General features: G+C 41.8%; 1 protein-coding gene across 6 annotated transcripts in view; it reads right to left on the bottom strand.

The window, feature by feature from the left end:
- Positions 1-23,897, bottom strand: part of NBEA (neurobeachin) — a 1,788,010-nt gene that overhangs the window by 6,422 nt on the left and 1,757,691 nt on the right. For all 6 annotated transcript variants that reach the window (XM_085621699.1, XM_085621702.1, XM_085621701.1 and 3 more), the window contains 2 exons: positions 20,678-20,779; positions 2,940-3,136 (listed from right to left, as the gene is read on the bottom strand). In XM_085621699.1, coding sequence (XP_085477825.1) covers positions 2,940-3,136; positions 20,678-20,779 — 299 coding nt within the window. The remainder of the gene's footprint in view (positions 1-2,939; positions 3,137-20,677; positions 20,780-23,897) is intronic.

Below are 23,897 nucleotides of genomic sequence, written 5' to 3'. Positions count from 1 at the left end.
TACAAGAGGAAAAAGATTGGAAGACATTTGGGTATTCTTCCTAGCATTTTTCCCAGCTGACAGATTAATATAAACGGAGCGTACTCTGATTTCGCATAGATACTGGAGTCGTACAAGACAAACTGACAGGGGTATACAAGCCTGTCGTCAATAAAATAAGATGCACTCAACCTTTATATCTGAACCGTGTAACGCTGTCAACAATTGGGTATTCCTAGCTTACAACTTATATTGATTAAAGAAAATAGAATAATTCAATGAATCGGCATCAGAGGAGGTGTGCAACACTAGAATGTTCAGAAGAACAGTAAAATAGCTCTTTCCGAAGCCAGAAAACAGAGGGAGTTCGGAAATCTGAAAAACGGGTAGGAAGGCAACATTACTGAAACAAATCTGAAACGCACCAGAGGAGAGCCAAAATAAAGGGTTTGTAGAGGGATAAACAGATTTGCAACATTGTAATAATCAGAAGGTTCACTCAGCACCAGTGCAATCAGATTATTTTTACTACTTCCTCTTGAGATTACTTGAACATAGCCTGACAGCAGTCCAGAAAGTCTATTTCAAAGCACATATAGAAAATGATACCGTCTCACTTCCTCTAATAACATTACATTTTGATGATTTTTATGAGTGGATCTGGCATTCTTGCTTACTAATAAAATCAAATTTGTAATTTTGTAGATTACTTTGTGTTAATATTTAATTTCAATGCTCAAAGTTGATGGGAAAGTACCACAAATCAAATCTTGAATTTTAGATAATTATCCTTCTTCAGCATTTAAAGAGCTTATCCTGCATTTCAAAGGCAGAGGCGCTTCCTGTTCTGTAGTACTTTGGTTTGAGCCAGTCCATGTCCACATGACCCCTTTGAGACTGTGAGAATGTGACAAATTATCTGTTAAATCCAAGAATGCATTGCTTTGCCTGTTTTTAGTTGATGTTTGTTTGGACCCATTGTCAATCTCTATTTACAGACAAGCTCAAGTCTTGCGTTTTCAATAAAGATTGCTTAAAATGTACTAGGATCAGTCATCTGAGTTGCTGATCTTGTGATGTCCCTCATCCCGTCATGGCACTGAAGTCAATTATACTACAATGTTACTTCTCATTTTGTTAAATTTAGGCCACTACTATTTATGCCTTTTTGATTTAACTTCACACCACTCAATAAAGTTCTGTTTAACCAGTAGTAAAACTGCCTTACTAGAAAGATGAGGCCTTTTATTTATTTATTCTTAAAGCACAGCAAGTTGATAACATCTATGGCCAATTCTTTTTAATGGACTAAGCAATAAGAAAACTATAAACTGAAAGAACATATTTGCAATGAAATTCATTTCCAACGCATATGTGAATATTTAGTTTCATTACACATAAGAAAAGAAAGAAAATATATGGTAATGATAGTTTACGTTTCTTATATCACTTTCCATCTGTTACTACTTTCCTGGTTTCACATGGACTGCCAAATGATGCAAAGTCTTGTTTTATGAACATTCTAGTGTGTCCCATGGTATCCACTTAAACTTAGGGCACAAATGGAAATAAATTTGGATTTTAGTAGTTTCTGTTATGACTCATTCTTTACAAACCAAATCAGCTCATGTATTGCTCTTACGCTAATTGAACAGTAGAATTCCTTGTTAATTTAGGACCTTATTTTGAGTTATGTTTACAGGATACTCAGTCACAAACGAGATATGTTGTATCCATCGTATTACAAGCACACTATAATCAATGGCATTTGTAATACAGTGGACAGGATATTCCTCACATTTTGACCGGGTATCCCATCCACGGAACTCTAAATAGGGCCCTTATTTATTTATAAAGCACTTACAGACCCAGAGGATTCCAGACCCTTGTAGATGCTAATAACGGTACAGTAGGATGTGGCCATCAGGGACAAAGACTGGTTATGTGGGGCATCAATCCATTATTTGGGGGGACCGCCAAGTTCTCAGCATTTTCTTAAATTTAAGGTAGTGGTTCTGAGTTTTAAAGGAATCCTGTTCCACATGTCATAGTCTATGCAGGCTGTCTAAAAAAGGAATTATTTAATTTCATTGGTAAATGTTGACCAGTCAAGATTGGCTCTTGTATTCAAAGATCCCTGCCATGTACTACAAAGCCATCATCACTGATACAGTGGTCACGCCTCTTGCACACCCATATCAAGGCCTATCTGGAGTGAAAACTGAAAACAAAACCTCTTAATCCAGTCCACCTTACCTCGGGCCTTCCCAGGAGAACTACATTTTAGTCATCAGTAGGTCTTTTTCAGTGGCACAGGGTAAAATTACATATATTAGGGCCCCATGCCATGTTCCTGGACCCAATAATAGCATTGTCTTGCAGTTCTATTTCTGCAGCAGAATGCCTTGATATAAACCCTTCTGTTGGTCAGTACCATAACTACGTATATGTTAAAAATCTCAAATTTCACTTGTAGAGCCAGACGTGGCATAGAAACCCAATATTGGGCTACTATACCTACTCACATTTGAGCCAGTAGCATAACATTAGACTCCGAAATCCAGGGGGGCCCCTCTAGCCCTCTGCAGGGGCTACAGGCTCCTGGCCTGAGAGCTCCTTACTGTCTCAGGAGCGTGTGGTCCCCCTCAACTTTTGTTACACTACTGATTTGAGCATCCCAAATTCATCTTTAACTACATTGCAAGAAGATGTCAATCTGTTTAACTAACGTTTGCTGTTTTTTCTTTGCGTTTTGCACACCTACAGGCTTTCCAGTTCTGATTGTGGAATACACGCATGCAACTGTATTTTAGAATAACAAAGTGCAAATATGACTTGCCACACCGCAGTATTAATCGTTGCTTAGAAAGGCTCGCTTCCAGGAGCATACACAATTTTAATCAATGTATAAATTCAAGATAACACGATCATATAAAAGCATGTGCTCCCCATAGATTTACCCTGGTTGAGTCACTGATCTCCATTTGGCCCAAGAGTTTCCCATTGATGCTGAAGTTGCAGAATCTTCCTCGTTCGTAGTAGATGATACAGTGTCCTTCACTGGATACGGAGATCAAACGAGGGTAAAAGCAGTTTTCAGGGCCCTCTAATGCGCGCAGCAGATCTCCTGTGATGGTGTGCACCAAACAAGGGCCTTCTGCAAATCACAAAAATACACTGAGGCATAGGAAACATTTGTGATCGGCCTTTGAAAACCAAACATGGATGTTTGCCAACAAGTTCTGAGTGTGTACGAATTTACTTCACTAAATTGTTTATAACAGTGTATAATATATTCAATAACTTTGCTACTTAAAAAAAAAAAGAATCAGTACCTTAAAACAAAATCTGATTATGTAAATACACAATATATCATGTTACAGTTTAACCAATTACAACTGAGTGCAGTCACTATTTTTGGCAAGCAAAACAAGGGAGTTCACTCTTCCCTGACTCTGTTACACACACAAGTGTCCACCAAGAGCAAAAATAGAGCAAAAATAGAGCAGCTGGTCATTTGAAATGATGTTATTGTACACCAGTGCAGTCGTGTCTGCGTCTAGGCACTTACAAAGTGAAGACAAGCAAGAACAGACGGTACCATTCGTTGTCTATAGTAGGGATCACAAAGATATGAGCAACCAGTAATATGACACTGCCCATACAAAAACCCCACGCAAAGACTCTCAGATGGGAGGCTAACCAAGACAGCCTCTTAAAAAACGTCTTATCTCTCTAGATTCGATAGGCCTGCTCTTACATAAAGGCAGCTAAGAGTTTTGTTCAGTTCGCACATGAAAATGGGACGCAGCTAAAGAAACAGTGAGAGAAATTCATAGTACCACTCTTCTACAAATCACAGTTCATGCGAGGTTCAAGCAGCCAAACTCGGATACACTTCTCAGTAACAAGTGCACCACGGTTGACACCTTGTGTCCAGGAAAGCTCCAAACGATAAACTTTACACTAACACACTTCGAAGCAACAACTCAGAACTATGAGGCAATGTAAAGTGGTATACAACAGTCACAAGGGGCAGTGGTATGACAGTAAAAAGAGCCAAGTAACAATGATAACTGTCTGAGACAACAGAAAGTTGGCCACTGTATAGGAAGTGATCACCATGATGGGTCAGTATTACATACTAAGGCTGCCACAGCATACGACTCCCTTTTAGGACAGGGCAAACTAACAGAATTCTAGTTAACTTCTAGTGCAAACTGAATCCTTCCCTCATTCAGCCAACAAACCCACCCCCACATCAACCCGTACGTGTATGCCACCACCCTCCAGACCCTGCATGGAGTAAAGTTAGCCGTTTTAACTCCCATCATTCAAAAGGCAGTAGGCGGGCGGAGGAGGAGGAAGCCAAGCCTGGCCATGAAACAAAGAAAACCACGAACTGAGCTTAGAGCATGCTCCTGATGGCGCTTATGTCATATCTACAACACTCTCTCAAACTCACCAGATTCATGTTTCTTAAGTCAACAGAAAAACAACACATAAAAGTACTGGATTTTAATGAGTCCATATACTTTGAAACCACAAAAGGCCATCCTACAAACAACATTCTGTTCCTCAATAAAACATTAACATTAGAACCCCCTGCATTTGGCCATTAGCCAGAGTGAACACAATCTTCTCTATTCCTATGTATATGATTTATATAGTGAAAAGCTAAATACAAGCAAAGGGGTGTCATACAAATGAAGGATATTACAAATAATGTAAAAGAATAAATAAGGCACTGGAGGAAACAGACACTGAAAGGGGTGACAGGGCAAGGCATTGCAGGGGACGCTAGAAGGATGCAGATTTGGAGGGGAGGAAGGGGAGAGTTTATAGACTACAGAGCATTAAGGGAGCATATACAGTAATAAAATATGGTGGGCGTTTACCACATGCAGGGAGCAATGGTTTTCAGGGTGAGAATATGAGCAACCGAGTAAAAAGAAACTCTTTTCAGGTTGGTCTGATATAATGGGGATACAACTATGAATGAATGAATGAATATAAGTCTTATAGAGCGCTAACTTAGCCCAAGAGCGTCAAGGCGCTAACAGCAGAACCATATGCAGGCAGAGAGGGTACACAACTAGGTAAAAGTTTGCTTCAAAAGGGGGTCCCTAGGCATTTTCTTGAAATGGAGACGAATGAATTTCCACATTCTCAAAGCACAGCAGGGGTAATTCTGGCATTTAGTCTCCTCCTACATGCATTTGTTGGATTGATCTTTCTGGCCAGGAATGGTGAGTTACTAGGGCTGTGGGAATCACAGCAGCCAGAGAACGTGTGGCTAACACACTATTTCTATCAGCTTGCCATCCTTAACATCAGATATACATCTTTTTTTCATTACTTTCAGAGTGCTTTTATCCATGTTTGCATGTTCCTGTACCATGCACAATCCCCTTTCATACATCACCACCTGCGGAACACTACCTCATGCAGCCACTACATCACTGAATCCAAACATGTTGAGCAAGCACTCACCCCGAAGAAACACTCATACCACCAACAACACATGAACCCAAAACCGAGCATCAATGATCTGATCTGCTAAATGCAACACATTCTATGTGTGTACAAAGTCTTGCACTAAACTTAAAAAGAACCTCACAGAAATATGACCATTGCATCAACACTTCCCAAATTTAGACCCATAGTTTCCAGTTAGCAGAGCTGTGCGACCCACAGAATTCAAACAGCCAAGAACCAGTTACAGAGCACAATCTTCTCAGATCAGAGTCATGCAGCAATGCCCAAGCCAGACAGCCCAAAGTGCTACAGTGCAGATATTTGCTACAGAAATATCTGCGATGTTACATAAAATATCTTGAACGCCTCTCTGTGCCTTTAGTGGCCACACGCCTTATGCCATAAAATTATTCATACCGGTCAGTCCCCACACCCAGCTCACACTTCTCATATCAATACCCCATTACTACAAAACTTTCTCAGTACTACTTCTTAAAACTCAGTATCATCACATACTATTGTTCTTTAAGGCGATGTTTAGATTGAAGACATAAGACATATGTAAATATCCAATGGTCTTCTGATATCAATTTCAGCAGGACAGAGATGATTGGCGCTCTCACAGATGCTTTGTGCTAAAGGTGTGGCCTGTGCTCTGTGCCTTGGTCATATGGCTATGGTGGACGTTTTTCAATCTATCACTTTTTGTGTCTCAATGCCTCTATGGGAAGAGTTGTAAAAAATAAATAAAAAAAAAACCTTATTCTGTTTATTGAACTTTCAAAATCAAGTACACAGAGAGAACAAACTGCAGTGCAAGTCTTATTGTAGAGGCCATACAGTGAGCGGTTAGTACAATCAATTATTACATAACCAGCGGCGCAAATTAATTCAACAGGAGCCATTCTATGGAGCATCATGCTGCAAAAACACAGAGACGAAATAACAGAAGGGGAGCGAGGGAGGGGGGGGGTAGTCACACATATAGAGAGGGCCGCAAGAGCTCTTGCAGCAGCATCCCTGGTCCCCATGACAAGGGGATTCGACTGGGATGTGTTGCGCCCCAACTCGGGCATATAGCAGCGGGGGGCACTTAGTGTAAGGGGATATGACATGCGCGAGTCAACCTAGGGTACATCGGAGACATTGATCTCTTCTCCTTCTCCATTGCACAGTCCCAAATACGATTCTAGGGGGGGGTGGGGTCCAAATTTCTTTAGCGCATGATTGGACAGGCATCTAGCTCCAATATGCAGTCAACTGATCCTGACAATAAGCAGCATTCCTGAGCCAGTCTGCCAGCCGAGGGACTGGGCAGTGGCCCCAACTGATTGCTTATCGCCTTTCACCCAGAAGGTCGATCAATTTCTGCAGCTCAGGGGTGACCTCTTTAACATAGCCCAACAACGCTACCTGGTGAGTGCGTTCAAACTGCAGGAACGTGATCTCATTAATGGTGTCAAAAATAGACTGTCAGACCGACCTACTTCAGGGTATGTCCAAGCTAAGTGGATAAAATCGGTGCAGGGCTCCGAGCATCTGACACAGTGAGCGTTTTCTATTATACGTATTCTATGTAGCTGTTCCAGGGTCCGATAGAGCCTGTACATAAATTTAAAATGCACCAAGCGGAGCCTATAATTGGGCGATAGCGCCATAGCCTGAGCACAGAAAAAGCTCCACTGGGCCTCAGAAATTGGGACACCACCTACAGGAAGAGTTAAACTACGTTTTGGAGCGGGTTTTCTGTTGGCTTGGCAAAAAGAACTTTTGGGATAGAAAGCTGGCACATATATCTGTTCTTCAATGGAGAGGACAAGATCACAGTAAAACATTTGATCTTCACTGTGTTGTACATGTGTGTGTGTGTGTAGATAATAGTTTTTAGACATATGGCTGTTTTTTAGACTTGGGAAATATTCTCCAAGCTGTCCTTATTTCTGGCGACAGGAATTCCAATCTTCATTTCTGGGTAGTTGAAATGCAGCCCGAGTAACCTGGATATTTATTGCTTGAGAGGCAATGGGATGAAATGCAGCTCATGGTAATGCTACTGGATCTGTGTCATATTACAGCCGGGGATTTGGATGCCTATACCGTAATGCTTTTTGTCATGGTTACTTTTATGTGTCTCTCATTACAACTTAACACCACGTAGATGTAAAACATGGCAAAGCTTTATGTTGTTTCTGTTAAATCTTCACTGCGTTACACGGATCAAAAGATCTTTCCCAGCTTAAGCTGCCATTTTTGACAGCGGACGAGCTGAACCGCCAATCACCTAAATAATTAATGTACATTTGTGGTTGTGCTTTACATGCTTTACAGGTTTATCCGAGTACTCTGTGATACAACTGTGAACCTGGGAAGAGCACTGAACACAAAAGAATATTTTTAATATTCAAATTTGACATATAATATTATTTAGTGGAGAATAATTTCAGTAAAGTAGTTGAAATGGCTGCTACAATATTGTATATCAAAGCTATTTAATTCGCTTGGGAGTGATCACAGCCCTCACACTTTCGGGGGAGTAGGAGAAGCTATGTACCACACAATAACCAAATAAACCACAGAGACGAGCTGCTGGTCCTTTTGAATTTCTCTGCAATCCTTAACATTATCAACTACCTGCCTGCTTCACAACTGCAGTAGCAGTCTCAAAGATGTAGCTCCTTCAACGGCAACAAAGTCTAGGTGGTGGACCTTGAACAAATTTATCTCTGAACTCTAGACACCCCTCAATTCCCTCCACTAGCACCTATAATGGCAAGTAAACAACTGTCTCCAACATGCCAAGTATATACCGCTGAATCCCTGTCAACAAATCATTTCACTAACTGACAATTTACTAGTGAGATACAAAATCATTATGAGTCATCAATGAAGTGTCCTAACCTACCATGGCCATCCCAGATCTGATATGACAATGTTGGGCAAAATACACGATAGATGGGCATCTCGTGGTTATTGATTGAAATGTCGGTTTTAAGACACACTAGACTTAATTGAAGGCACATTGCATTTGAATGGTTCCATAATGTTCCAAGTAAAGAAAATGTGCTAATTTTGTCACCTGCTGTTTGGAAATTGACCTCACAAAGTTTATTACTATGAGAAAAGAAAGAGAAAGGTGAAGACGATTACTGACCAGTAAGGGATACCTTCCTTAGCAAAAAGGAGCTCTAAGACAATGACGTTGAAAAAGTATAAAATTAGTGGCCAGACTGAAAAAGCCTGAAGCGTCAGAAGGAATATGTATGGAAGGAAGATATTCAGTAGACTGTGGACTTGGAGGACATTGCAAAATATTTCTTACATTACAGTTGCATGGGCTTGGGTTGCTAATGATGAATCTTGGATTAAGCTTTCAGAAAAAAAAGGCATCACATTTGGGGTGGACGGCACTCGCGGAGTTGCATAAAAACTCAGTGAAATTCCACAGAGTTCCACCAATGGCAGAAAATATGCTTGTTGCACTGCAATTTAGTAGTAGCACAAGCAGTACTGAAAAATCGGCATCAATGGCACCTGGCAGTAAGAGCGCTCAACCATTTGAGTTGATTTTGCTGCAGCTCGAGTGGAAAATCTACTTGAGAAGAAGTCCTCTGACCATGACCCCCAGCGACACAAAATGGCACTAAGGGAAGCCAGATCTGGCTTGTGCTCGCATTTTTGGAGCCTCGCAGGAAAAGAATCTGCCGTGCAACAATTAACAGAATTTGGCCGGAACTCGGCGTTACAAGAGTAACGTGGAGTTGCCAAATTCCGTGGGCACACCTATAATCACATGTTCATTATTGATTTGACCTGGAACTATTTCACCAAAAACCAATAAACCCAAAGTAGCTATTAGTTTGAATGAATATAAATTGTGGAAATGGCACCTTTTCATGTGCTACTCTGCACTAAGGATTGGCATTTCAACCATTTCAAGCTAACAAATCTATGCTGTGTTAGATCAAACGAGGAGGGACCAACAATGTCTAGATATAGAGTTTTTTTTTAAATTCAGAAATGCCAAACTACATGGCTCACAAGATGGAAAATAGATTGATTTGAGAGTGGATGGGAGCTTGCTACAAATGTTCTTGATTGTGTCTTTCCACATGGGCACTCTGGAACATCAGGACTATGATATGTGCACATCAAGCGTGAAGGCAAAGAAAAACTTAAATGGCACAGGATGTGGAGTCACTGAGGTACTGGAAGAGAAACTGAATCAAGATATGCTTCTTGTGCCTCTGAACTCTCTAGCTGCTATTTGCTAATGCTGATAAAGTGTAGTGAGGAGTTTGCTGCAGTCCTTTATGGCTGTGTCGTTTTCTTTCCTCCCACAATGACATTAAGCCCCTAGGACATCTAAGCAAATACTGCAGAGGCAATTGACCGTCCTGACATTCTGGGATGATTGAAACGTGGGAATGGAGATGTTTTAAAATCATTGCCAATGTAACCCTTCGTGTTAGCAGCACAACGAGCACTGTGTTTGATGATCTACACTAGTTTCCTTTTATGCAACATCATGCATCGAAAATGGGAATTCGTGCTGGTGTAGAAAACTGTGACTTGAGTGCATAGATGTGCATCTCACTTGTATGATTTTTTTAGCACTTGCAATACCCACAACATTTCCTGAGTGCTCAGAGAACAGCTGAAGAGACAGGAGGTATAGTGGGCAGAGGGAAAGGATGCTGGTGTATTACCAAAGAACAGAAGGATTTTAGTTTCCTGCTAGAAAACAGAAAGGAAGGTTTTGCAGGAAAAGCCAAAATGAAACCTAAAACATACTAATAGGCAGTACAGTAAAAACACTTTTGCCAAGCCTTTGGGGCCACATGTATGACTGTTTTTAGAGGTTGCAAATAGCGAATCGGGCCATTAACAACTACTAAAATGGCCTGTAGCATGTATCAACCCTATTTTGCGAGTCGGTAACCTGAGACGATTAGCAAAATAGGATTTTTGAATCACTATTAGGAAGGGGCGTGCCAAGGGCGTCCCCTCCTAATAGCGAGACGCAGCGGGATGTACGATTGTTTTGCGACCAGAATGCGGTCGCAAAACAATCGCAGTTTATCACCTACTCCAAGTAGGTGGTAAGCCAGTCCTCAGGGACCCCTTCCTCTTTGTGATTGGCAGCAAAGACGTTTTTAAGAGTAGGCAGGGGGTGCCAAGGACCCCTGCCTACTCTTAAAAAAGGAAACAAACATTTCATTTTTCTTTTTTAAATACAACCAGTTTTCCTCAAAGGAAAACGGGATGCATTTAAAAAAAAAACATGCTTCATTGAAAAAGCAGTCACAGACATGGTGACCTGCTGACCCCAGCAGGACACCATCCCTGTGAATGCCAGTCACGCCCAATGGGTCGCAAATTGCGACCTACCTCATGAATATTAATGAGGCAGGTACCTTGCGACCCATTTGGGGATCGTAAACAGTGTCTGAGACACTGTTGTACATTTCAGTTTGTGACTCGCTAATTGCGAGTCGCGAAAACAAATCGCAATTGGGAGCCCTAAAATGAAATGGTCGTACATGTTGCCTTTGGTACCTCCGCGAAGGAAGAGAAGATGAATATTCGATGTCAGTAAAGTATACACTGGAGTAACACAACTTATTCTGGTTGAAAAATAGAAAAGTGGAGAACGTGACAAGATGAATACTACATAAAGACTATAACCTGGACAAGAAGCCAGCAAGGCCTGGCTAAGAGAGATAAAGTAGAATTGCACTTCTGGCGATTCAGGACAGGCCTTGCTGCCGCATTTTGGATTACCTGATAACACAAGTATGATCCAGTAAGAAATGCAACCGCAGTGAGCTGGCCATATTATGTCAGGGCAAAGAAACTTTCTGTAGTACGCACAAATGAAAAAAGTGCCAGGAGATGACAACCTTGACTTGCGATAGGCTTGACCAAGAGGAATCAAAGAGAAATCTTAGAATAAGGATTGAATGCACTCTCACTGGCTGTCACCAATCTCTTGAGGCCAGAATGTGGGGGACCAAATATTTCTGATGTCTTCTAGTGCCAGAGTGTCAGTTTTGGATTAGCCAATTGCAAATATTCACTCTATCTGCTGCATGAGCTCTGAGTTTAGAGCCAATTTTTCCAGATCCCTATCTAACCTAGGGATAACCTGGTTATCGTCAGCATACAGTTACAAATCATGTCAAAACAAAGGCATGAGATGAACAAATGTACATTGCTTGTTCTCTCCATGATCTGCAACCCCTTCTACTAAAAATGTATGTTCACGCTCTACAAACATTTTGCAAAGGCTTCTAAGTAACATTTCATGTTCAGTTGGCATTAGTGTTGCCTCTCTGGCATGTACATTAGAGAAGTGAAATAATCTTCAATGCAGCCAGACCCTATAGACACTCAAAGAAATTATATTCTTTCCATCCTTCTAGACAAAACTAGGCCTGCTGAAACAATCTTGCCCAGGGTTCCTCGCTCCATTCTCTTAGAAGGTTTCCATCAAAAGTAGTTCACAGAGTAGGGAACTCCTTCTCAATGGTCTTAAGATGTGCCGCAGGTTCATGCGAATACCCAAAGCATATCAATTATCATTTATTTGATCTTTCCTCTTCCAGGCCTTATTTTTCCTTCTCATTTATGTAATCTGACCATTATCATATTGTGAAATATCACAATCGTCCCTGGAGAGTAGCAACTGTTTTACTATCGAATAAACTGAACACAATACAAGGGACACTACAAGGGTATCTGTCTGGACTTCAGAGAGTAACCTCTTCCTTCATACTGAATCTAACCTAAAACAGACCTCAGCTGCTCATCCGACCATCAGCTGCCATCTCTCCTCCTTACCAGCCTCCTGTCTGTGTCATAAATGAGCGCATTTTGCGTACTTCTTAATTATCATTTCAACCCAAGTGTCCTCCCACTACTGCACTCTCTTACTGAGTGGCTCTTCTTGATAGGCATCAGTGAAACTAAAAAATATGAGACAAGGACTGTACAAGGTCTGCTATTTTGGAATTCCTTGCCTCATCATCTCAGGGTATCTACCAGAAACTCTGCCTGCGTAGAGCTCTGGAAGCATAACTCTTTAAATATGGAAACTGGTTTGTAAGAGGGGCACCAAGACCTACCCCGCGAATATTATGATGATGAAAGGCCCTCAACACAAGTACACTTTCTACTTTAATTGCAATCTAAGATCCTGAACTCTCCAATGAATTTCTCTGCAGCATACAGAAGGACAAATAAGAGAACCTTTCAATAAAGTGTAAAAACCAGAGCTGCCGACTTAGGAACTAGGGAACCGGGTTCGAGTCTTGGCGTTGGCTCAACAACCTGTGATTCTGGGCAAATCACTTAATCTCCCCGTGCCTATAAATAAAAATGTGTCTTTGTGTAATGTAACTGGTGCTCATGTAAAGCGCTCTAAGAGCTTCGAGTTGAGTTTGTGCTATATAAAGATGCAAAAAAAACGAGAAAAAAAAACCATGAGCACATTCAATGAAATGGACTCATCAATGAAGGATAGCTCATGCCTCCGGAAGAAGAACTAATATTCATTGATCAACTGGAGAAAGGCAGAGCATTTCTTCATTTCTTCTTGCTTGTACCTTGCTTCTCATCGTAGCACTCTGCGGTAGCATCTATGTGTCATGCAGTGTTTACAAAAACCTGCAAAATAAAAATAACGCTTCTCACTGATACATCCCCTGTATTCACCGGCGGTTCCACCACTTTTCACTGTTAACCTGCACACTAGAACATTTTTCTTTCTATTAATGCTCCATCTGCTCACATATTTTGCACACACTTTAACCTAACCCTAAACTTCTTACCATCTCTTCCCATTTTACAACCTACAATGTCAGCTTGTCACAATTAAGCTGCATGTTTACTGAGGTCTCAGATATTTCTTCAGATATGTACACCTGACCTTTATATTACATCAATTGAATTTCATTTATTGTACGTAGTCGGTTTGGCTGATTTTTTTTTGTAGAGGTTCAGAGCATGCCAAATATACATTTCCGATCAAGTTCAGCAAGCAATATGCATGGTCATCCCCAAACCTTTTGGTTTTGCCCTTCATTTTTGGATGAATTCAGTTTTGTTGGCCTTAGGGCTCTGCACACTTTACCGCTGCTAACAAGTGCTTAAGTGCTTGTGCTCTCTGCTTAAAAAATGGTGACATTGGTTTATACCCAATTGATCTCTTTAATTTACTTATAAATTCCTAGTAAAGTGCACTACATGTGCCCAGGGCCTGTAAATAAAATGCTACTAGTGGGCATGTAGCACTTGTTGAGCCACACACTTAAGTAGCACTTTAGGACCTGCCATTGCAGAGCCTGCGTTTAAGTTTAAACTGTCAGTCTTACCTGGCAAAATAAACCTTTTGCCTTGGACAACACCCAAGGCAAGGTGCAGGGTATTTTAAAAGATGGACATGTACTTTAAGGTTCTACATGTCCTGGTAGTGAAAAACTGTTAAATTTGTTTTTCACTACTGCAAGGCCTACCTCTCCCATAGGATAACATAGTGACTGGATGGGCCATCCCTGGCAGGATGTGAGGGGGGTGCTGGGCACAGCCCCACTTAAACTTGAATCGGCTGTGTACAGCCTCCACACAAAGGGATGCATACCCCCTGTAGTTAGTCTGGAGCCAGGGCCAGGTAGGGAAGGCATCTGTGCACTTCAAAGGCATGCCTCTAGATGCTTCTCCCCACTTCAGAGGCACAACTGTGTATAAAAGAAGGACCTAAGGCACCAATTATTCAGTACACTTCTGGACTTGTGGGTAATCTGCCAGGAAGAAGGACTGCTGTGCTGCTACAAGGACAACCACTCTAAAGGATCTACTGCCCTGCTGTGCTGACCTGATGCCAGCTGCCCTCTTGGCTGGAGAAGATAAACTGGACCTGCAACTTCATCTTGAACACCAGAGTGACTCCAAGGGCTAGTCTGCTAGTCTCCTGATCTGAGCCTCAGGGACACAAAAGGATCCCGAACCAGCTCCTGGAGCCAACCACAGTGAGTTCCTGGCCCCCCCAGTGGTACCTCTCAGGTCCTGGACCCTTGGTGTGGCTCACAGTATCTTAAATCAAGCTTTTGGGCTCTTCACGACCGTGAACGGGCCCGTTTGCACTGAGACCGCACCGCTTGCACCGAAATCCAGTGTTAGCCACCGCCAGCCCATCTCTTTGCACAGCAGCATCGACAGCACGCGGGGAACCACCAAAGTGAAGCTCCAGCCTGCCTATTCAAGACGCTTGACCTGCTTTTCGTCCCACGCGACAACCACCCGTGATGCTTTCTTTGCTCCCTGCAACCCTCTCCAATGCAAACGGGACTCTTGGCACAAAACTTGAGAAGGTAAACCTTCAGTGGGACTGATCTAGGACTATATCTGAACCACACTCCATCGCAGTCTGCCTGAATATTTTACTTTTTTTTGGCAGAGTTTTATATAGCGCGAACTTGACCCGAATCCATTCAGGTATCAAAGCGCTTTACATAGCACCAGTTACGTTACATGAGGACACACATTCATTTTTTTGTTAGGCATGGGAGAATAAGTGATTGGCCCAGAATCACAGGATGTTTTAGCGTCATTACTGAGACTCGAATCCAGTTCCCCCAGGTCCGAGGTCTAGCACCCTAACCGTTAGGCAAACTCCTCCCCCAAAGGAGACTGTGACCCGGTCCAGCGCGACCAGAAGCCGCAGTTAGAGCTTTCAGCTATTAGGTGCTATTTTACAGTTCATTCTTTAAAAATTCAAAACTCTAGTTCTTCTAATTAGATTGTGTGATTCTGGTCGTGTTTTATTGATTAAATTCAGCTCTATTTTTCAAACCTGGCGTGGGATCTTTTTGTGTGGTGCTTTCGCTTTTTTACTGTATGAATTGCTGCACAAATACTTTATACATTGTCTTTAGGTTAAGCCGGACAGCCATGTGCCAAGCTACCAGGGGCTGAGCACAGGTTAATTTGGGGTTTGCTTGTGCCGTACCGTGACAAGGACTGTGGTTGATGCTTGACCAGGGCTCCTACCCCAGTCAACCAGTAACCCAATTTCTTACATTACTCAAAAAGCATATTTAATTTATTTATAAGTCACTTGTAAAGTGGTATTGTTTCAATATATTGTCATTGAAATATATATATGTACTGGGACCACCTTGTTCCATATTGCCAGTAGACTGCAGCACTTATTGTGCCACCCACTTAACTAGCACCTTAAAACATGTCCCGTGCCTGCCACTGCAGCCTCAATGCAGTTTTAAACTAGCATATTGACTTGGTTATAAAACCCCCTTGTCAAGCCCTAAACTTCATTTTTAATATATATAAGTCACCCCTAAGGTAGACCCTAGGTAGCCCATAGGGTAAAGTGCTTTTTAGTTGGAAGGTTGGAAATGTACTTTTTAGTTTTACATGTCCTGGAAGTGAAGAACTCCTAAATTCATTTAACACTACTGTGAGGCCTATTCCTTTCATAGGATAACATTGGGGGTTCCTTACTACATTTAATAAGCTGTAATTTCCAAGTGGGAGCAGGTGGCTACTTCATGGTTGGTGTCTTTGGATTTGTAATGGAAAACACTATTTAATGGTAAAGTCTGTTATTGTTATTAAAAAGTTTAAAGAATATCACTTTTAGAAAGTTGGCAACGTTGTGCCATGAGCTCTTTTGTACCTGGAGCCTGGCCTGGGTCGCCTGACTGGGTATAACTAGTAGTTAGACTTTGTGAATTCCTCCCAGACAGGCACATAACAGAAGAATTAGATATGGCTGAAGAGTCATCTGCTGGCAGACGTGGGGGACACTGCTGAGCATAGCCCCACTTGCAACTGAATAGGGAGTGATCTGCCGCCACACAAAAGGCCTAACACCGCCTCATTTTCACTTCAACCAGCTTGAAGCCAGGGCAAGGATGTCAGGAAATTCCATGCACTTCAAAGCCACGGTCTAAGGAGGAGGAGACCAGGTTATAAAAATAGGGCCTCAGACACTCACTCTTCAGTACACGTCTGGACCTGTGGAGACTCTACCAGGAAGGATGACAGCTTTGCTGCTGAAAGGACTGCCACTCTGCTGACCTGCTTCTGCCTTGCTGAATGGCTGCCTTTCTGCACTGCTGCCCTCTTGCCTGGGGTAGAAGGACTGTACTTGTAACCTGAACCCAGAACCACCACAGTGACTCCAAAGGGCTAGATTGCTGGCCTCCTGATCTGAGCCTCAGGGACACAAAAGGCTCCCTTCACCTTGGGCCCACACCTGAACCCAGCCTGAGTGAGGCCTGACCCTCCAAGTGGTCCCCCACTAGTCCTGGACACGTGGCAGTGGTGCTGAAGGTGACCAGATAGCCAAAATCTATAAGTGCGAACTTGAAAAGTTTTTGATTAAAAACTCCTTCGAGAAGGAGGAGACAGGGACCATCCTGCTCATCTATCCACCCGAGGTGCATCGCCGGTCGAATTAACTTTGCGGTTTCTCCCGCTACGTTTTTCTCCACAGCACTAAATCCTTTTCAGCAATCCTTCGTCAAAGGGGTATCGGGCCTCGTGGAACTGTCTTTGGCTACAACCCTCTGCCTCAATCAGCTGGAGATTTCAGACTTTCATTACAGAGACTAAGTCCAAATGTAAAAATCTTCACCTCGGCTTTGACCCAATACTATCCAACGATGATGCTCCCTCCTTGGACACCTCATGCAGCCTTACCCCACTAAACTTTACCTTCACAGAACATTTTTCTCAGAAATTCTTCTAAGTCCAAAGGTAAGCACTGACCGGGCCAAAGCCACTTATTTTATCCAAACTACGCTCCATCGCAGTCGGCCATATTTTTCAACTTCGACACGGTCTCACGCGACTAGATGTCTGAGGTTGGCGCTTTGATCTTTTAGGTGCTAGTTTTCACTAAAAACGTTAAAAATTGATTACTCCAGTTTTAATAATTAGATTTTTGTCATTTTGGTGTCAAATCATTTATTAAAATTCACTCTGTCTTTCTAAATTTGTGTGGGATTTTTCTTGTATTTTCACTTTGTTTGTGTGCTGCATAAATATTTTACACATTGCCACGAAGTTAAGCTTGACTGTTTTTTGTGCCAAGCTACCCAGGGTTAAGCACAGGTTAATTTAGCGACTTTTTGTAGTTCACCCGGCAAGGGATTGTGGCTGTTACTTGACCAGGGCTCACACCAGAGTCAACCAACAACCTAATTTCTCACAAGAGGTATTGTAATTCTTGTTAAAAATGTATATTGACAGAAAACTGACTCAAGCAACTTAATTGAGCCAACCCAAGAATGTCATTGTTGCGATGAACGTAACTTTGGTCTAGAATTCTTGAGAAAAAGTTCTACACTGTCAAGAAAAAAAGAAAGGTATATAAGGACACAACACCTTTGGACATACACCGTACTAGCTCCTGAAGTCATTGCTATCAAACAACATAACTTGGAACATTAGCTGGTCTCAGGATAATGAAACTTCTCTGGAATGTCTAAAGGACAAATGTTGACACCCAAAGGCCTGTTTGCACTTTCTTCTCAGCAAAGCTAAGTCCTAGAGCCTTGACTAACAAAATACTTATTTTCTCTATCAGTGACGAAGTACAACAAAGAATTCTGTAATTGTCACCGAACCTACCTAATATAGGCTATGCCACCATTGGTTTGCCTCTTTATGGAAACCTAAAAAGGCTTTAGCAGTTACTAAATTACATGAATGGAAGCCTTATTCAATTGACACATTTTCTATCCAACTAACATTTAGAACTAAGATCTTCAAATCTCAATTATTTTGTGCTGAAACCACCACTTTCTTCCATAGTTTAGTTTTTCATATATGCACAATTATGCCTGTGGTTGATGAATGAATTACCAATATTCATGTGTGTATGTATATGTGTTTGGGTGTGTGTATATGTATATATATATGTATATATATATATATATATATATATATATATATATATATATATATATATATATACACTATCTACTTCTGTTATATACTGCTTTCTACATTATGCAGTGTTTTCAGCTACTCTGGGTTGGGGTGAGAATGTACAAGATTGTGTATTTTAGAGGTGTTAGATTTGGAGCGGTAGGTGTGATTGCACATCTCCGTAATGGAAACCTGCACAATTATTGCACTTTTCAAGTGGAAATGACAAGTGCACCCACTTGTCATGTCCCACATTCTCTGTTTCAGAGGCACATGGTGCGCTCAATTGCAAGAGAGGCTTTTAACAGGTTTTACAAGCTCAAGTGTTCCAAAGCATCTACATTAAAGAACAAACAAATTCAATTTCCAGATGTTCTTAATGGGTAGTGTTTTTTTGGAGAAGAGCTACCTAATTACATGCGGGTGCAGCAGACTCCTGGGGTGGAAGGGACTGAGACTGACTGAACTCAGAGCAATGACTGTTGAATTTCTAAATTTCAATAAAACAAGAAAGGTGTATTAGGCTCATAAAGACATGCCAATTTGTGATGAAACTCGGATCACACATTTCTAATGAAATAGAACAATTACTCTAGTTCAGCTGTTTTTAACTTTTTGACTTCTGTGCATCCCCACTGAATCACTGCTGGAAGTTGAACCTCAAAAATCTCAAAAAAATACATTAAAATGCGGAAATAGGCATACATCACATACATACACAAATAATGAAATATTTTATTTAATTCACACAAAAATCAGAATTGTAATGGGAATGTTGGAGCTCTTCAGAATTTTGATATATTTAATTCAAAGCAATATGCTTGTCTCTAGCAAATTACTTTCTCTTTTTGTGCTCCTGCTGCAGGTTATGTTTTTGTCGGCGCACACCAATGCTTCAAATGAGGCTCCACTCGCCCATACTACATTTTATTTGCTATACTTATTGTTATTCTTGCTTTGCAGGGTCATACAAATTCAAGCAGCCCATATGAAGCAGAAATACCCTTGTCTTTCACGAGGGAGCACAAACCCTTATCTGATAGTTTAGTGTGTACAAAGACAAAGTCAGGTATGTTCCTTTGAGTACAATTTGGAGGACAACATTGCTTTTTTTAAAGAATATCTTACTCTTGTGAGAGAGGAGCAGAATCATGAAACAGGTATTTTGGTTCACAGGTTTAGGAGCTTTTTGAACTTCATTACACTGTTTGAGTCATACATTTATAGACTAATTTGGAAATGTATTGCAAACAACAACAGTCCACTAATTTCAATTTAAACTCCAACAGTAAGTGAAGGGTAAAATTCTACACTACTGAAAACAAAATGGTTGCCTAACAGGTCAACCAAACTCTAATGTGGAGCAGTGCGGTGATACAAAATCAATTAGGGCTTTATTAATAAGATTTACCAAGTAGAATCCTGCGGTAATATGGCACCCGAGATTACCTATACCAAGGGTGCAGCATTTACCGGGTGTAGTATGACCACAGCATTACACGTTTTGAGTAAATAAACAAGTACGTCGTTAAGAGCGCACATTTTTCAGCCATTGCAAGGACTTTTCCCCAGAGTTATACCACCTCCTTTTGGCTGGCGACGTGTCTGCTGTTAAACTAGAAGATGTGGAAGTTACTATCTGCTTATATGGCACGGCGGCCCACATTAAATTCTCTTAGGCGAGTCCAACACAACTAACAGCTGTGGAAAGGAATGGAACTGGTTGGGAATTAGGCAGGGGGTGGAGGGGGGTTAAGGTAGGTTGGCATTAGGGGGAGGGGTGACGTTGGGTATTATGTTTTGTAAGGGGGTGAGAGCGATAAAGAGAGAAAAGGAAAGCACTTAAAACTCTCTTATGTTATTTACTCTTTGTGTATCCTTCCTCGAAGATGATGCACACTGTATCCATTTAATGGCTGCCAATAAAAAGATATTTTTAAAAAACACACAAAAAACTAGAAGGTGTGAATTTTACTGCCAAACTTATAATTTCAATTCGCCCCCAAACACTCGTTTCCAGACGAATCAGGATTTCCGGTAAAGTTGGAATACAGGCCTTAAAAGGCTGAGGTGTGAATATTTGAATAGCCCTTGGGGTACACCAAGACACAACAAAGTCAAACTTAATTAACATATGCATTAATATTGTTTTGCAGATTTTCAGAACTGATTTTAACAGTGTCAGTCTAGTTAAGAAGAGATATTGTGCATTGTTTATGTACTGAATAATGCTGCACATGTATGCATTTACAAAACAATCGCCCACCTTTAGCGCCACTGATCACAAGTCCGAGCTCTGCACACACAGATACACAGACCACCTCATGGTCATGGCCAGTAAGGACGGCTCGAGGGGCTGGATAATCACCTGCAAAAGACATTCACAGTTAGCTACACAAAAATCCCAAATGCTAGTCTCATTTTGTTTTATTGGGAGTATGTAAGCTTCTCTTTACAATGAATAACACACCGCAGCACACATTACTACACATATATTAGCTACCAGGTCTTCAACACCCATCGCCTTAAATCTTTCCCATAATAAAGAATATGTTGGTTGTGTAAACAAGACCAGAGGCCATCATAAAACAACGGACTTAAAACAGCAAATGGGCCACTGAGATAGGAAAGGGGGACAAGGAGAGAAAAGAGGAGAGAAAAGCAGAAAAAATAGAAGAGGAGAGAAAAGCAGAGAAAGGAGGAGGGGGCTTGGTTTCATCTTGCTTGATAGAGTGATTGTGCGCGGCGGGTAGCCTACTAGCCAACCATAGGCGTGTGACTAGCAGTTCTCATATTCAGGCCTTCCTCTCTCTTTACTTCTGCATTGTCACACAACACCTTAACCTAAGTTTCAGGCACCCTGTAACATCTCAGTAGTACTGTTGACCTTGCAACTTCTCACTTTACCTGCTGACGCAGCAGAAACTGTGATCTGAAGAAAGTGTAACTTCTTTTACCTTGATTTCCCTGTCATTGCCCAACACTGCGCTGTATGTATTACTACCATGTTTTACACAGTACATTACTGACACTTGCGAATGTATTGCATTTGGTCCACACCAAGATGACTGTAAGAACTGGGTTTCCTTATTTTTCTTCTTTTTTTTTTTGGTTTGTTTGCTTTGTATGTGGCTTATTTTCTATTTCAAGAAAATCAAATAAAAACATTTAAAAAATAAAGTTTCAGGCACCCAGCTCCTTTCAAGTACACACATCCCTCAAGGTCTCTCTATTATTAAAAAAAATCTAGAAGGAGCCCTCTACGCCAAGCTTATTTATATCACCTTCCAGTTGACCATTCCAATATAGGCACGGAGGTGAGAATACTGCTAACCACATGGTGCCCGTACTACAGAGAGGGGAAGAGTCCCGAGGGCATTCCGAAGACCCCTGGATTTCGTACAGTAATGGGCATCACCAGTCAGCTCTGCGGGGCCACCAAGCAGAAAATGGTTAACTTGCGCCTGCACTGTGAGAGGTGGGGCACTGGTTTCCAATTCCATCCCTCACAGACACTGGACAGCCGGAATTTGAAGTGGGCGTGTGTAGTGCAATGTAGGCAGGTGAAATATGTGGCTACACCATTTTGTGAGAGGATGCCTGGCAGTCTGACAACCCTGTACCACCTTCCAACAAGTGCTGTTACATACCTGCCAACTTACAAACTAGTTTCACCGTGTGAGGAAGGGGCAGGACCTCAGAGAGGGCAGGCCGTTGTGCCGGAGAGCTACCTCAGAGGCACTCTGCCCCTCACCAAAGAGAAAAAGAAAGGATTGCCGATGTCCTGGGGGTGTTTTCTAGGGGTGGGCGGAATTTGCGGAATTAACCTTCGCAAATTATCGCGAGAATGTTTAAAATTATCGCAAACAAGCAGAAATATCGCGAAGATGCGGAAGTTTTTTTCCGGCATGTTCGCGAGATTTTCTGCATGGTTGCGGGTCGCCAACTTACCCATGTGGTTGCTTGCGGGCGCGGCCATCTTGTTTTGAGTTGTTCTCGCGGTGCATGATCGCGAGAAGAAAGACGTGATCGCGCGACGCATGACGTCACTGCGGGCGCGAACTGTCGCGAGACAGCGCAAATGGCTAAAAACAATACAACATCTCATGGAGAACGCGACCGGATCAAGAAAACTTGTCGGCGAACGCAGGGATTCAGGTAAGGCGATCGCGCGCGCGCGAGAATGTATCATTTTACAGCGCGAGCAAGAAACAAATTATCGCCAAGCTGCGGAAACCGGAATTTTTGACATTTTCGCGCTCTCCGCGGAACGCAAAAATGTCAAATTATCGCAATTTCCGCGAACGGAACGAAATTTTTGCCCAGGCCTAGTGTTTTCACACCTCCTAATGGACATCGACTGCTGACTGCCTCCGAAAACGTGCCAGAAATCCACTCTTTACGTTGGTTTGCAGCTTGTTTTTCCAGGCGCCGTGTGCTTTCGGCTCCTCACCGGGTGACCGTTTGAAGGGTGCCACCGTGTGAGTTGGCAGGTCTGCCCTTAGAAGGGCACGCTGTGTTGCACACACTTAGGATGCATCCAGAGAACCTCTTTGCCCCAGCGCCCGTATTAGTAATATGTACCTGCAAAGGTGTTTCTACAATAAATTGCATGGGGCCACTCCCCAGTGCAAATGAGATTATGCACCCTTTTCACGGCAGGGGTGCAAAATGTGCACCCAGTCACTCTCTATTGCAACCATGGCTCCTTATGCAAAACGGAGTCCTTCGAAGGGCACAAAAAGAATGGGTACATGCGCCTGTTGTGCCCACTAGACACTTACATAATAGAGCCAGCAGCAAGTCTTATACACCCAAAGACAGCCGCCCCTGGAGAGAGTTAGTGAAAATTACCAGGCATCAATGTGCTGAGAAACGTACATTCTACAAACAGTGCACTCTAGTATCAATTCCCTCGTGGGCCATCATTTCAAAGAGAATCCTATATGCACTGCACATGAAAGCATGCTGTTTCCACGGCAACTGAAAACACATATAGCAGGATCGCAATTGTTGGTACGTAATGCATGTTTCTTAGACTTCAGTATGATTTTTTTTTTTTTTTAATAAATAAAAAAAAAGGAGCTATTGTTTTTAAACCTATGGATGAGAATGCTGATTAGGGTGCTCAGTTTTATAAACTAGATGGTAAAGAACTGTCTCTATTATAACGGATGCTTGAACCATGCATACACTTCTGTAGCGAGATGACTCACTAACCGACTAGATGGTTTATTTTTATTTTAACATAACCGAAATAAGCGAATATTTAGTTATTTATGTACGTATAAGGTGTACATTTGCGAAAGTCTGAATTGCCTTGACAAAATGAATGACTCAAAATACGTTAAAATTGCTTAACTGGAAAGTAATATTTCAAAATAAGGGTTAGATTATATGTTTCAATTATATGGGTGACTGTAGTCGTTTAAATGCCTTGTTAATTTAACTGTTTTCTTGACAAACGCTGCACATACATTGTTCCT

This window comes from Triturus cristatus, chromosome 8 (genome assembly GCF_964204655.1).
Source record: "Triturus cristatus chromosome 8, aTriCri1.1, whole genome shotgun sequence".
Lineage (NCBI taxonomy): Eukaryota > Metazoa > Chordata > Amphibia > Caudata > Salamandridae > Triturus > Triturus cristatus.
Note: the sequence above shows the minus strand (reverse complement) of the source record. Positions and strands in the feature narration are given on the sequence as shown.